Source organism: Lycorma delicatula, chromosome 7, assembly GCF_047948215.1.
Source record: "Lycorma delicatula isolate Av1 chromosome 7, ASM4794821v1, whole genome shotgun sequence".
In the NCBI taxonomy this organism is placed as follows: domain Eukaryota; kingdom Metazoa; phylum Arthropoda; class Insecta; order Hemiptera; family Fulgoridae; genus Lycorma; species Lycorma delicatula.
In genome coordinates this window covers 3,550,918-3,567,286 of record NC_134461.1, presented here as the reverse complement: position 1 = coordinate 3,567,286, position 16,369 = coordinate 3,550,918, and the positions used below count along the sequence as shown (strand labels likewise).

Here is a 16,369-nt window from a genome sequence, read left to right as displayed (position 1 = left end):
ACCTCGTGTATTTCAGAGTGAAAATAGGAGATCAAGAAAAAAAATGGAGCACCCCACTATATTTTTGGTTATATTTCTGACTGACCATGACTAGAGGAAACCCACCTAACTGCTTGCAAGTCCCTATCATCTGTAATTATACCATACGTGTATCAGCCGGTTAGAATATTCGTTCCACCTAACCTGCCAAGAGTCAAAACCATGGTCTTCTTTCTTGTATACGCCCGGTTGTAAGAGGTCCCCCTTCTTAGAGATATATCGCTTACTATGTTACACACCTAGGCTGTTAATGGGTGTCATATTGGCGATTACAGTTACTGCCTCTCGCAAGACAGTACTGTAGCCCCCAACAACAGCTAACAAGAGAAGATGCTGGGCTCATAATAAAATATCCCTATAACACTGGAATTGTAGACGATGTGCCCGTCTGGGCTCATCATACAACATTATGGCCTCACAGACACCTTTGTAAAGAATACGCATGGTACAAAAATACAACCCCCGATCGGGATGGATGACTACAAACACCAAAGAAGGCATCAATAGCCTACCTTGTGACAAACTAAAGGTGCTCCTTGAATTGAAGCCTCTCGTCAAGGATTACACCTAAATACTTCTGATGGTAACATACCAAATTAGGAGGCTGTCCATCACGACCCGCAGGTGAGAGGTCGCAGCTAGACGACCTTTATGAAACATCATAGTGGTTTTCTCTGCACTGAAAACCATCTTATCTGAAAACTCCACAACCTTAGTACCTTACATGCCTGAGTCACCCTGAATTTATCTCAACCCGCAACTTGCCCTCGACCAGCAGCAATCCATAATCGGCATAAGCCATGATGCGGCAGCCACTGGACATTCTCAACCACATTAGTCGAATTCAACGATCCACATGAGGAAACCTAAAACAGTGCCCTGCGGACAACCTTTTGACAGGGTCTTTCCTACTTCCAAACCACCATCACGAAGGACAATGGTTCTGTTGCTGAAACAGCTTGAGAGAGTTTCAATCTCATTTTGCATGCAACCACGCTGCTGCAACTGAAACAATGCAGAGGGCAACCACAAGTTATTGGAGGCCCTGGATATGTCCAAAAAGACGTCTTGTACATATTTGCACTTACTGGTTGAAGCCAAATTCATTACCCTAAGAACAGCGTTCTCTGTGCTTTTACCAGGGCGAAAACCATACTAGTCATCCATTAGCGAATGATTAGAAGTCAACCTACTATTAATGTGAAAGTACAAGACCTTCTCGAAAACCTTACCTATAACAGGCAAGGGCGTCAGAGGATGGTAAGAAGAACTTACAGTGGAGTCCTTGTCACCACCTTTGAAAAGCAGTTTCAAGTCAAGTTTCCAACACACTGGAAAATATCCAGCAAAAAGCATCTTATTAAAAACCCTAGTCAGGGAACCAAGAATCACTGGCAATGTGCAAACAAGTAGTTCCACTGTGATACAATCTTATCCAGGGGCTTTATTCCTTTTCTTTTTCCTGTTTAGCTTCTGGTAATTACCGTTCAGAAAATACTTCAGAGGATGAATGAGGATGTTATGTATGATTGTAAATGAAGTATGATTGAAATGTCTTGTACAGTCTCAGGTCGACCATTCCTGAGAAGTGTGATTAATTGAAACCCAACCACCAAAGAACACCAGTATCCACAATCTAGTATACAAATCTGTGTAAAAATAACGGACTTTACTAGGACTTGAACGCTGGAACTCTTGACTTCCAAATCAACTGATTTGGGAAGACGCGTTCACCACTAGACCAACCCGGTGGTCTGGGGGCTTTATTCCTAACCAAGCTACAAATTACTTCGCAAACTTCCGCCTCAGTAATCTCAGAAGACTGATTCTCAGAGTGAAAACTTACAACTTCCCTTCTGACACATCGAGAAGAGTTTTCACCAACCTCAGTATCATTTAAAAGCAGATTGTTCATCAGAAGATTGAGGACACGATCTTTATCTATTACTATTCCATACTGGGTCAAGAAAGCCGACAGAAGAATGTGTTTTTTCTTCTTATGCCCCAAGAACTCTATAAACGACACTTCATGGTTTTTTTATTTCCCTGCTCTTGTACAAAATAGCCCCAGAAATCATGCTTCGAAGATCTAACCTTGCGAAAATACTTGGTCCTTTTCCAATGATAGTCTGCAAGCAAGGCTGCACGCCAATCAGGATCACTCTCATGTTGTGTGGCTATCCAGAGCCGGCCCACAGTCCACTTCATTACAGTTAAGTTCCGAGTCCACCATCCAGCTACTCTCTTCCAACCCGTACCTCTGGCAGGTCTTCTAATGGGAGCTCATCCAGTCTTCGAGCAAAGCTCGAAGTCTGGCCACAAGAATATTAGAAAACTTGGGTCAATCTGCCCATCTATGCAGAAAGTACCCCTGCTGAACAGGGATGTACTCCCTATAGACATCATGCAGGCCACCTACCAAGTCAAACACTATCAGTTGATGATTGCTCGTGCAATCATTTACTACAGACTAGTTCTGAATCCTACCAGGGATGTTGTTGCTGATGGTAACATCAATGTTGGTACCACAGAAGGCCCTCCGCCCTTTGACCGCTCTGGTGAAAGTAGACGGTTCGCTGGCAACATTAAAGACATCAAAATTATGTTGCGCGATGAAACCTTCAATCAATTCACTGCCATCATCCATGATTCCACTGTGCCAAAGAGGCGGATTTGGCATTCGCATCAGTCCCTATCAGAATTTGACAACCAGCTACCAACATAACTGTTCAACAACAATATGTTGTTATTGTTCAACAATAACAAATGCTGTTCAGTGGGATCCCTGTATTGAAAGTACGAACTAACAACGACTGGGTCCAAACCATCCACAGCAAGCTCGACAATGACATGATGCGTGTCAAGGCCTGCCGTATGAAGACGCTATCTAAAGACTTTATGCACAGAACGGCAGATTTACTGTCACCAACGAATAACTTTCCAACCTGGGAAACCTGGTAGATCACTCTTGACCACATATGGGTGTTGCAGAACTACATTGACACTCCATTCTTTGGACAACCTTACCTATTCAATTTGGACTACATAGGCACCCTGGGTATTTAGTTGACTGAACCTAACCATCAAGAAAGTTGAAATAAATCTCAACCCCTCTCATGTAGCATCCACACTCTTTGCTATTTACTGAGTGCCTATGACTCTTACGCAATCATTTACAGTTGACACAAGCCGAAGCCTATTTTTTCTGCAGATAATTGTCATGCTTGAGGCCTTCCTCACCAAAATGCGTGCATACAGACACATACTCACACAATTTGGCCCTGTGGCTGAAGCGGCAACACTTAAAGCATCACTACACATCAAGACATTCCTTGACGTGACAGGATGCAAAATCCACAAAAATCCTAACCTCAGACACAAATCATCACACTTACCAATTTTGAAGACTAGCCTACATTCAATTCCTGAACAAGCATTCACCAAATCTTTGTTCTGCTCTCTAATGAGGGACAGAACATCCTCATCAGAGAGGCTCCGATCTATGTCATACACGATGACAAAGAGTCTAAGCTTTCTCTTTGGGTCGACTTTGATCTCCAACTTCTGGACTGCAGGAGACTCCATGAAGACCCAGACAGTCTCCTTATTCTCAGCAACAACTACCAGTCCTTTGCTGGTCTCCTTTACGTCTCTAATCTTGAGATTCTTTCGGTTGTCACGAAGGGCAACCTGGAAGTCTCGCTTTAACTCTTTGCTGGATGTAGTAGAGCCTTCCGCCTTGTTTATAAAGACAACTTCTGGCTTTTGGGGCGTCTTGCTGGCTTCTCCCGCCTGCTTTTCAATAAATCAGCATAGTGTCTGGGCTGTGCTGGGGCCTGAACCGCTTTTGGAAGCTTGACTTCCTTGGGCTTAGAGGCCAAAGTCTCATATCCTTCTGCCATAGCAGAGAGGACCTCACAGATATTTTCCAAACAAAAAAGAATAGCCTTCCTCGCACCCGAGCTGTTGTGTTTGGAGAGAGCCAAGAACTTTACTACGGAGTCCAGGTCTCCTTGGGCTCCCTTGACCGGCAGGGCAGAACTGCCAGGTTGGCCCTTCACTTTTTGAAATGTCTCTACTGCTGCGTTAACAACCCAGGTAGATGTTTTTACATCCATCTCAGAAACATCGCTGTCTGTTGAGAAGGTCGAAGGTAAAGGATCTGGTCTCCTTTTCCACCCAGACTTCTTAACCACTTCCTGGAATCCTCTTTTCCGTGGCTGGAGTTTCCCTATCTTGCCTATTATGGGTGTGACAACAACCCGCAGCGAGCCACAGGCAGCTGGAGGCCTTGAATATTCTTCTGGTACTCTACATATCTCTTTGCTGCTGCTGGATCGATGGCATGAACTACGTATACTACATGTAATCACAACTTACGCCCCTTGTTCTTAAAAGAACACAAATAGAACTATGGGAGATGCCTTCACTTGTTACAGGGGCTTACGATCAGAAGTCATCACTGCCACCTTATTGCCACGTTCAGGCAGGTTCCCAAACTAATTTTGTGCTTTATACCGCGTGTATAATTTAGAATAATGAGCCTTAGTTTAAATTGACACAACCATTGCTGCAGCTCTCAATTATAAAACACTGAGAACTGAGGAAGGTGCTCACTTGACCACCAGCTCAAAATACACTGAAGAAGACTCACCACAATGTAGATTCTGTCCGCATCAAAGGACCAGAGTTATGCTCCTAGGACAGTAAGAAGAATACATAAAGTTTCCTTATTTTTTGTGTGAATGGAATAGCAGAGACAGAGAAAATCAATGAATAAGGAAAGACTGGCCAAAAAGAGCTTCATTAGAACCTGGAACCAAAAATGTGCTCTGAAAAGCTCTCATACATCCGAATAAAGTTCTCCTTCCACCTCTTCAAATCTAGTTAGGTAAATGTTTTAAATACACTGTGACAAATTTCTAGTCTTATTCACTGCCAAAATAAAGGAGGATGTTTTTACTGGTTCTGACATTAGAAAACTTCTCAAAGATGGTAATTCTGAGAGACAAATGGATATTGCAAAAAAGAAGCCTGGAGAGCCTTTAAAGATGTAGTAACCAAGTTTCTGGATGATAAGAAGGATCAAAATTTCAAATCAATTATTGAGAACATGATGCAGAAGTTAAAAAATATCGACTGTTCCATGAACTTGAAGGTTCACTTTCTAAATTCACATGTGTACTATTTTTCTGAAAATCTAGGTGCCATTAGTGAAGAGACGGATGAAAGATTTCATCAGAGTATGAAAGAAATGTAAAGGGGTATCAAGGAAATTGGACTACTACAATGATGGCAGACTACTGCTGGATGTTACTACACTTAGATGAACCCCACAGAGAACATACAAGGAAAGGTGTGAAGCAGATACAAATGGAGAATAATTCCATTTGTCAGAGACAAATGGAATAAAATTGTATTTTATATACTTAAGTCATTAAGGGTAGATGAAGAGGGCGAGTCGTTTCCAAAGGCAAAACATCTCTCATAAAAATAACTTAAATAAATAAATAAAAATTAATTTTTAAATGCACCATTATAATAGAAATTAGGCTTATTTTGTTTCAATTTTCATTTGAAATTTAGGAGTCAATGACTCCCCCCCCTCGCCACCATCTACAGACCACTCAGTTGTTTAGCTACAAGAATGCATAGTATAAGCCAAAAAAGTGAATATATTATATTGATTTATTGTAAATAAAAAATTTATATCTATTCTATCATATTTTCACAATTTTTCAACTTTTTACAAATTTTTAAATTTGTGATTTGTGAAAAATTCTGACATGATGGAAAAAATGACAGTTATTTTTCAATTCGGCACTAAAAAATACATAAGAATCAATTTTCAAAACTAAATAACACAACCATCAGAGACTTGTGTTTTAAATAAAATTACTGAATAATTTTTTTAAATAATCTGCCAATTTCTTTCATGAAAATATCAATGAATTTTAAATATTTTTAAAAAAGGGAAAAAACAATGTGATTTTCTGCATTTCCATTTAAAATATGCACACAACATATTATAATTTCCATTAATGCCTTCTGAATTATCTTTGAAGTTATATTTAGAACCTTCATGTAGTATTACCTTAACATTATTTAATGCATTTATATTTTAAATAACATGGATTGTTATTTAAAGATTTCTAAAAAATTATGTTAAGCAATAGGCTAACTATAACCATTAGTAAATATGCTGTAATTCTAATACATATGTCAGTGAACAAAAATTCAACTATATGCTTTTATAAAATTTAATTCCTTATAACTCTACTAATATTCATCATTATGTTTTAATCCCATGAAATAATTAACAGAAATGATCTCTTTGCATTTAAACATAATTTTTTCAAAATAATCATTAGAAATGCTTACATTTAAGTTATGTAATGTACGATTGAAAATTTTCCTAATACTTTGGTTAACATCTTAAGAAAACAAAACAAAGTAGATTTTGTAGCGCATACTATTTTGTAATAGTATAAATGATTGTTTCATTTATAAATACGATACACTTTGGGAAATGAGCAGGAAAGCCAAGCAATCAACAAAAATTACTAAATTTTTTGGGTCTCATAAAAAAAACAACCAAATGAAAAAAAAAATTCTTACAATTCTAATGAATTCAGTAGGGTATTATATTTACATTATAGTCATAATAAATTTACATCGTTTCACATAGTACATCATACTTTATATCATATATTGCCTGATATCAGGTAGTGGGATTTTTCTTATCAATTTTGTTTTGTTACCTGCTTGATTGTATTCCCCTTTGTTAGGATACTTCAAGTTAATCTTACTTATTTTCAATTAGTACCCCATTTGCTTTTGTGTAGTTAACATGTTGCTTCTCAAACTTTTCATGACGTTCCTGATAAATAAGAAAATTTATTGCAATACAAATCCATCAAGTTCTTGCAAGACAAACAGATATTACAATGCAATTTTCCAGTGTAATCGCAGACACATTATGTCTCTGTAGTTACCTGACAAACATGATCGGGTGACATTGCGGTAAGCAAACTTGTTGCACAGCAGCAGCTATAAGAAAAGCACACCATTGCAGAATTCAAACTATCATCATTTACTTAATTTGTGCACGGATAAATGAATATGGTATTCAGAAATTTTGGATAACTGAATTTGGAATGAATCAACACAAGCAGCTGGAAAATTATTTACGACGAGAGATATATGCAAACTTATTGTTAAATAGTCCAATTAAAATTAATGGTCCAGGAGAGTTGCCACGATCGACAAAATGTGCTTCTCATGAAGAAAACATCGCGTCAGTCATTTTATTGCACAACAATGTATATTTTATGACATCTGCAGAGAAGACAAGCAGTCTTTTTCTGTACACTGTTCTTTACAGATCCTCATCAACTTTAACTTCAAATATAAAATTGTGTATTTTACACTTTCTTTTTCTGTTCAGCCTTCGGAACCAATGTATGGTATTAATTCAGAGAATAATGAGGATGATACGTATGAATGTTAATGAAGTGTAGGCTTGTACAGTCTCAGGTCAACCATTCCTGAGTGTGTGATCAACTGAAATTCAACCATCAAAGAACAATGGTATCCACGATCTAGTAATCAAACCTCTATAAAAGTAACTGCCTTTACTAGGACTTAAACCTTAGAACTCTCGAATTTGAAATCAGCTGATTTGCGATGTATCTTACCTGGTACGACAATAATGTCAGACAAATTGAAATGTTTAATAATAATGAGCAGTTACCAAATATAAATTATACTCACTAAAGTATCACTCTTTCAGAGAATGCTGTTGACCCATAGAGTCAACCTATGTGCAGGCGATCCACACACCGAGTGTGAAGTTGTGGACATCCTTGAAGTGGAAAATCATAAATGAGTCTGGCAGCAGAAGAAGCATGTAGATTCTTATTTGGTTGAATATTCATAGCACCAGCGACACAGAACGATTTATTTGAAGAAATTTGGCATGACATTTTAGCCCATTTTAAGGCCATGGAAATAATTAATCGCTTCATACTATACTAGGATTAAGTAAGTTTATAGTATGATTTACTTTTAATAAATTAAAATTTCACTGAAGGACAATGTTCCAAGTGCTGTTCAGGTAAGTTAATTTGGCTTACACAAGTATTTCGTTAAGAGTAATTTTTTTTTTTAAATGAAGCCATTTTCTATATGAAACCCAATTTCTTTTTGTAATGTTCCATATGCTTGCTAATGTTTTACAAAAACACAATATTAAGGTGTGAACAGAATGGGCATTTATAATTTGTTTGCTAAATTCTGAGATACATTTGCAACTGATTTAATAAACATCACATTTTCTATTAAATAAATTAAAAGCTAATACAAATCAAACATTTTTTTTTTTTATGCATTACCTTTAAACCGGTATCACTACCATATTTCAAGGCTTCTTCTTGTCTTTTTTCTATTTCTTCTGACTTCTGTTGCATTCTTTTAATTCGTTCTGGATCTTTTACACCTCTTGATTCTTGTTCTCTAAACCTTCTTTCTGCTGCTTGTGCCTGTTGCTGTCTGCGTGTTTCCTACATAATAAATAAAAAAAACCAAGTCACCCTATTCAATAATTTATGGATAATATATTTAACTAATTTTATGTACGTCCACTAAACACAATGAATCGTGTATGAAATGATAATATCCGATATATAATTAATTGGTGTTACAAAATCATTATTAATCTAATTCAAGGACAGTTACTCTGGTACTGTTAGTTACAAACAATGTTCAATCAATGGATTCCTAAGCAGGTTTGGATATGATCTCAACTCGGCATAAAAAGTGAGAAATAAATAAATGGATGATATATAGTAAGCCATGGAAAGCAGAGAACTAGACAATGAATATGCTTTGGATAAATACAAATGGCAATTTAGGAGGTAGTATACATGTCTTATGCTGAACTTAAACACAAAAATAAAATAATACATACAACTTCTGTACTGTGTCTTTCTTGGTTTATTTCTTTAACACAACAATAAAGAATGATAAACAAAAATGAAAAATAATATAGAGCAAGCATGTTTGGGAATGATACTCTCTGAAGTATATCAGTCGGTGCAAATTTTAAAAATATTACAATAAAATGATTTATAAATAGAAATTTTCTAAAAATGTCATTTTATATGTAGGCCATGTAAAAAGTAAAACGATTTACTGTACAACTTAGGAAATGAGCCATATCCTCTTCAAAATACATAATTAACAAAAATTGGAATCTAAATACAATATTATAATATTTATTTTTATTATTATTACAACAGTGAAATAAAAACTTTTCATTGATCTTGCTACTGTGGGTATTCATTTCCATTTGTTTCAGCCTTTTTTTATAACACTAAATGTCTTTTGTTAATAACATATCCTTGTTTAATAAAATGAGTGTAATATAATCTAAAACAAATAATCATAAACCAAGACAAAAAGCCAGGGAGAGCAACATTTACAAATTTATGAAAAAACTTACTTCAGAAAATAAAAAAAGCATTGGCATATTAATTCGATAAAGGGGTATTCAATTTAAATTCAACAAATGATCAGAGCATCACTATTTTTGATTTTGATGATATTTGGCATATGATAACTACTCACCTTGTAGTGGCCAAAAAATATTTTTTTTTTTTAATATTTAAAAATGAAATTGTTTCTTGAGTAATAGACTATTTTATAACTCACCAACAGGTAAAAACAGCCATTTTCATCACTTTGTCCATGCACTATAGCATTCTTATTTTACATCGTACAGAGATCAAAAAGGGTTTTTTGGAAGGAGTAAAGATGGAACTTTATCTTATTGTACTCAAAATTCAATTTGTTACATAACCAAATCTTGTAATGCTTACTGAATTATGTTTACAAATTTTTTTTCTTCAAATTTTGGACTCAAAATAAATAATGAAGGGCTTAGGGTAACAGGCCTGTCTTTACCTTTAAACTCATAGGTACTAGTAGTACTTGTAAAAAAAATTGGATTTTTACCGAGTATCCTTCATTAAAGAAAAATGGCCGCCAAATTGTAAGATTTTGAAAATGTTTCAATTTTGGGGTCCAAAAACTACTATGGGGCAGGTGGCAAAAATCATTGTTTCCAGACTAAGTACATTTTATGTACATTGAAACCATATAAAATTCATTTTGTTACTCAAAGGGGTTGACGAGTAATGAAGCCAACAAAACTGCTAAAAACATCGTTCCTTCTAACCGTATACAGTGTATCCAAAAATACTGATGTTATGTATTTTTTTCAGATTATAAAAATTACAACTAAGCTCATTAGATTGAATAAATCGATAATTAATAAATAGTGAATTGCAAAATGATAAATAATAATTAATTACAAAATGATACACAATTCAAATACATTAAAAAGTTGTTCAATTCACTTTTACCTTATTTTACTCCTACTAATGGAAGTTATGAATAAACCTTGGATTTTTTGATAACAAACTTAACTAACATAACTTAGTGCTCCTGCCATTTTTTTATCGAGTAGAAATGGTAAGTCCTCATTCATCTTTCATAATGTTGTGTCCTCTTCCAGTAGTTGATAGAAAAAGCTCTGAAGGCATGAGAATTGAACCCATGTTTGAGAAACCCATGTTATCTCTCAATAATTTCTTGAATGAAGTACCAGGACCCTGCGGATGGAAAAAGTGTATTCAATATTGCTCATCATTTTCATATACTTTGATTTCAATGACTTCGCCTAACCACCACTTGCTATCGTATACGCAGGAGACATAATTTTTACATTTTAGCTTTGGTAAACCTACAAAACAATTGGAAACACTAATTTCCTTGTGTACCAATACTAACATAAATGTTTCTGATTCAGAAGTCGCCCAGACTTTCAGAATACATTTCTTTCTTGTTGGAACATAACTGTTAAAGGTTCTTGTTTCTGGGATTGTTGTGATTACCTGATAATAAGAACTGAGGTACTCTTCAGTGTCTTGAACATCTTTATTAGAGCACAAAATAAATGTTATATTTTTAATATTGTCTTTGCAATAATTGCATATTTCAGAAGGTGTAACAATTTGATTGTTGACTGTCCTTTGAAGGCTCACTTTAGTCAGTCCATTTTACAGCTCCACCAATACAATCACAGGGTCCTTTTCCATAGTATGAGGCAAAAAAATGCCATTCAGCTGCAATTTCAAAATCTTCTTGATTGTAGCACAAATTTTTGAAATTTTTTTGTTTTTATACTGGGCTGAAGAGCCATCAGAAAAAAAATTGTTTAACCTGTGGTAACAGTATTTTTACTTTATTTAAAACTTGCTTTTGGAAGCAGAAGAACAATGTTGTTCTTCAAGAACTCACTAATCACACAGTAGCTTTGGCTTTATAATTTTCCTTCTTTTTTAAAATATATGAGAAATGGATGTACTGCGGTTTTAGATTTTGACCAGTGATATGACTGGACTTCATCCTGTATCACAACAGGAGAATTTTAAGAGAAGTCTCCCATTACAAAACATTCACCCTCCAAGTTTTCCTTTTTAATGTTGAGGAAATTAGCTTGTTTCTTTACAACAAAATGAAGCCTTTTTAGATTATTTAAATTTTCAGTAAGTTTATCTAAGAAATCTTGAAATGGAAGAATTTGAGTAGCTAGTTCACAATGACCAACACACACACACACACACACACACACACACACACACACACACACACACACACACACACACACACACACACACACACACACACACACATACACAGAGAGAGGGGATGAGAGAGAGAGAGAGTGGTGGGGGGAGTAACTGACCCACCAGCCAGAACACAAAATATAGATTTTAAATCAGCAAATTTTTAAAAACAAATTTTTAAATTGTTTTTCTTTGAAGGCTGTGTACAATTCTTTTAAGTTATATAAGATAAGCCTTTTTTGAATATTAATTTTCTTCTCATCAGCTTGTCTTACAGAGACACAATCATTTTTGCCTGGCATCATTCGGCTGTGATCATCAATCTGGTAAAAATCTTGGACACATTTAATAACATTTTCATCAATTACGTGAATGAGTTTCTATTTGCCAATTTGTGGCAAAATTCTACTTGCTTTAACTAATTGTTTGGATTCACAGGCTAATTCTGACTAACACTAACTCATTTTGAATTTTTTGAATGCTCCAGCTGCTTGGTAATAAACTTAAAATATTAATTTTTTCCTGGGTTGATATAGCCGTTTTCATTTTATCTTTTATTTTAATGATTAATTCTTCATATTCCCTACCTAAATTAGCATAATTTTGTGATATTTAACTGGTTTCTTCTGGTAGAAATATTTAAATCAAAGGGAAATTATTTAATGACTCTGCTATTTTTGTAACTTTATTTTTTAAAATTGGTTCCTTTGCACTGCTTGATAATTTTTGAACCTTAATGGGGAAATGCCAGTGCTGAACAAGCTTTATTCACCGACTTAAATATAAAACTTTATATTCCGGTTCGCTTTCTGTATCGTCATGTGGTTTCTGTATTTTGTTTAAGCATTTTGTACGCAGTGCTATGCCTGGAAATAATTTTAAATTTGGATTGCTTGTTGAAAGAGTCAAAGATATCTTTTGAATAGGTTTATTTTTTAACTGGTTTAGTGTGACAGCTAAATGGGTCAGAGCAACTTTTCCCATTAACCTGAAAATATTACCTAAATATTCGGTTTACGAAAGGTACTGATATTTTTTGTTTCTTTACATCCACTTCTTAAAGATATCAATGTTATTTGCTGTTCAGTAAACTCTAAAATATTGTGCAATAATGAAGATCTATTGTAAGTCAATTTGTAATATACTGTTTCAGTGTGAATGCCAATTGAACACTCCGTAGTCCATTTTTATAAAATGGCAAGGGTTCTTAAAAAAAACAATACAGTTAATATAAATTATAAAACTACCAATTGCACCTCACTTGGTCTTATACCAGTTTCTTTTCAGCTAAAATAAAAATTTCTCTAATTAATAAAATTAAAAATAAAAGATATTGCATAAAACAGAAGCTCACTCCTAATAAAATTATTTTATAAACAAGTGTACATTACCTAACCACAGTACTAACACTAGCAACAATACAACATATCACATTGAAATCAAAACAGTAACAGAGCCTTCTACAATTTTTACATCAGGATTATACAAACATTCATGTCCATGCATGTCTATTCACTTTCATGTTTAAACATGAGTTTGTGTATACGCGTCATACTTCAAGTAACTAACTATCTGGAATAAAGAAATAACAAGCTATCTCATTATAGACATATCAAAATATTTTGTATAGTAGGCCTACATTATTATCTGTAAAAATACATGGTGTGAATTTTTTTTTGGATATACTGTTCATGGTTAGAAGGAACGGTGTTTTTAGCGGTTTTCATGGCTTCATTACTCGCCACCCCCTTTGGTAACAAAATAAATTTTATATGGTTTTAAAGTACATAAAACGTACTTACTGTTGTAAACATTTCATATTTTTTCCACCTGTCCCACATGTGGTTTTTGGGCCCCAAAAATGAGACATTTTCAAAATCTTTCGATCAAAATCAAATCGATTTGGCGGCCATTTTTTTTTAATGAAGGACACTGTAACAGTCCAATTTTTTTTTTTACAAGTACTACTAGTATCTAAGAGTTAAAAGATAAAAAACAGGCCTGTTACCCTAAGCACTTCAGTATTTATTTTGGGCCCAAAATTTGAAAAAACAACAATTAGTTAATGTAACTTCAGTAAACATTACAAGATTTGGTTATGTAACAAAATGAATTTTGAGTATACTAAGATGAAGTTCTATCTTTACTCCTTCCAAAATGCCCTTTTTGACCTCTGTACGATGTAAAATAAGAATGCTATAGCTCATGGAAAAAGCGATGAAAATGCCTGATTTTAACTGTTGGCGAGTTAGAAAATAGTCTACTATTCAAGAAAATTTTTTTTTAAATATAAAAAAGTATTTTTTGGACACTACAAGGTGAGTAGTTATCATATACCAAATATCATCAAAATCAAAAATTGTGATGCAATAAAAGTTTAAAAATTTCTTGAATTAAAATAGAATACCTCTAAAAAGAATGTGAGGAAAGATCAGAAGCTGTAGAAAAGCATCCCAGTCATGAGTTCAGAAGAGAAAGGAAAATGATATGTTATTAAAAAATTAACTGATAATCTACTGCAGGTTTCCTATTCATTTAGTATTTAAAAAAAATAAATAAAAACCATGATAAACTGGTCACAGTAATTTTTTAAGTGTGCACTATGGTAAATGAATTTCATAAAGTACAAAAATGACTACTGAAAATACAAAAATAGCAGTCAATGCTTACGAATTTGATTCATTTTGCTGGAAGTGAAACAAAAGTAATAAAATATAAAAACATTAAAAGATTTCTGATTTAAAAATTTCAATTTCAAGAACCAACATACTAATTATACTTAATGTTAGATAAGAATTAAATGTTACATAAAACACTATATTAAAATGGTAATTGGGATCAAAAAGTAGCGATAACCATAATAAAAAGAATCAACAAATTACTTAAAATGGGCTAAAGAAAAACTTCAAAATCTAACCAATAATTCTGTGGTAGTAATCAAGAATGCATTTTATTACAACACAGAATCAGAATACACCAAGGAAAAAGAAATGAAAAACCGTTTTACCAAACATTCTACTCCATTTTCTTCAGACATGCTAAAACTGAAATTATATGAATTAATTAAAGTAAATAGAGAAGGAAGCAAGGTATACTTATTCAACAAACTTTTAGAAGAAGAAGGCCATGACATCTTATAATCAGCACTGTATCATCCAAATTTCAATTCTATTGAAATGATATTGTCTGAAATAAAAGAATATGTTGGTGTTCATACAATTTTCACAATTACAAGATTGTAACTTGTTTAGAATGATAAAATCAAGAACGAAAAGGAGTAAAAAGGAGAAAAATGTTAAATAATATACAAATTTTATTTTTCTGCATAACAATCAACCTTTTATGCAATCTGATAAACATTTGTGCTACAATGATAAGTATACAATCATTACCGTGAATTAAGAAGATGTTTTTATTCCTTTGAAAGAGATTAAATGACATCAAATTTGGTATGCAGGAATTTTTTTTTAAATTACAATTTATTATGTTACGAGAAAAATAAATATTTTCAAAAAACATAAAGAAAAAATTATTTAAAGAATGTCTGTTAGAAAATATGGTATGTATGTATTAGCCTGTCAACCAATAAATTGCAAACTTATAGATTATTGTTAATATCACCTGGTATAACCATTATATTACCATTTTTATAATCATTTATATTTATTTATTTTATAAATATAATTTAACCAAACTTAACCTTCGCTCCTAACCTTGACTAATTAACACAGTAATCTTTGAGTATTTAAATAAAAATTCAGTAATTATTGCAATTATTTAAAAAATTAAAACATCACTGTTAATTACTAGAGGTTAGTGAGCAAAATGAGCATAGGTTAAGTTTGGTTAATTTATATCTGTAATTATAAACAATAACACTTATATTTTTAATATGTAAAATATGTTAATAATCCTGTAACTTTGAAGTATTTTCAAAATTACAGGATGATTATGGTTATGGTCGATGGGGTAATACGTAAGTACTGAAAATATATATTAGAAAAGGTATGTCTCTAAACCTAACAATAATTGTTGAATTATAACACTTACTATTGTAAAGCAACATTTTTGCTCAATAAACAGGCACCACTTTGCTCAGAAGTTGTAGATAATCACTATTTTAATAGACTTTGGTTAAAAAGAACCTTAGCAGAATGGGTGGCGACAAACTATGGTAGAAAACTTTGGATATCAGAGGATACGTGCAGCTGATGGATGAGCATAGAAAGTATAAGAATGCTAGTGATGAAGAAGGTAAAAGGACCTATCAACAATTAAGAAGTACTATAAACAGGAAGTGCAAATTAGTGAAAGAAGAGTGGATTAAAGAAAAGTGTCAGAAGTGGAAAGAGAAATGATCACTGGTAAAATAGATGGAGCATATAGGCAAGTTAAGGAAAATTTTGTGGTACATAATTAAAATCTAATAATGTACTAAACAACGATGGTATACAGATTTGTAATACGAAAGAAAAGGTCAATAGGTGGGTGGAATATATTGAAGAGTTATACAGAGGAAATGAATCAGTCTCTGGCCACCCTCCCCCAAGAGCAGGGCAGTCAAACAACAGATTTTCATTTGACTGAACCTCCCCACAGATGTACAGCTCATCAGCTGCTAGGCGGAGCCGAACAGATAT

The 16,369-nt window shown here is 33.8% G+C and overlaps 1 protein-coding gene across 1 annotated transcript in view; it reads right to left on the bottom strand.

The window, feature by feature from the left end:
• Positions 1–16,369, bottom strand: part of Svip (small VCP interacting protein) — a 33,222-nt gene that overhangs the window by 12,261 nt on the left and 4,592 nt on the right. The window contains exon 2 of the mRNA XM_075371479.1: positions 8,433–8,600. Coding sequence (XP_075227594.1) covers positions 8,433–8,600 — 168 coding nt within the window. The remainder of the gene's footprint in view (positions 1–8,432; positions 8,601–16,369) is intronic.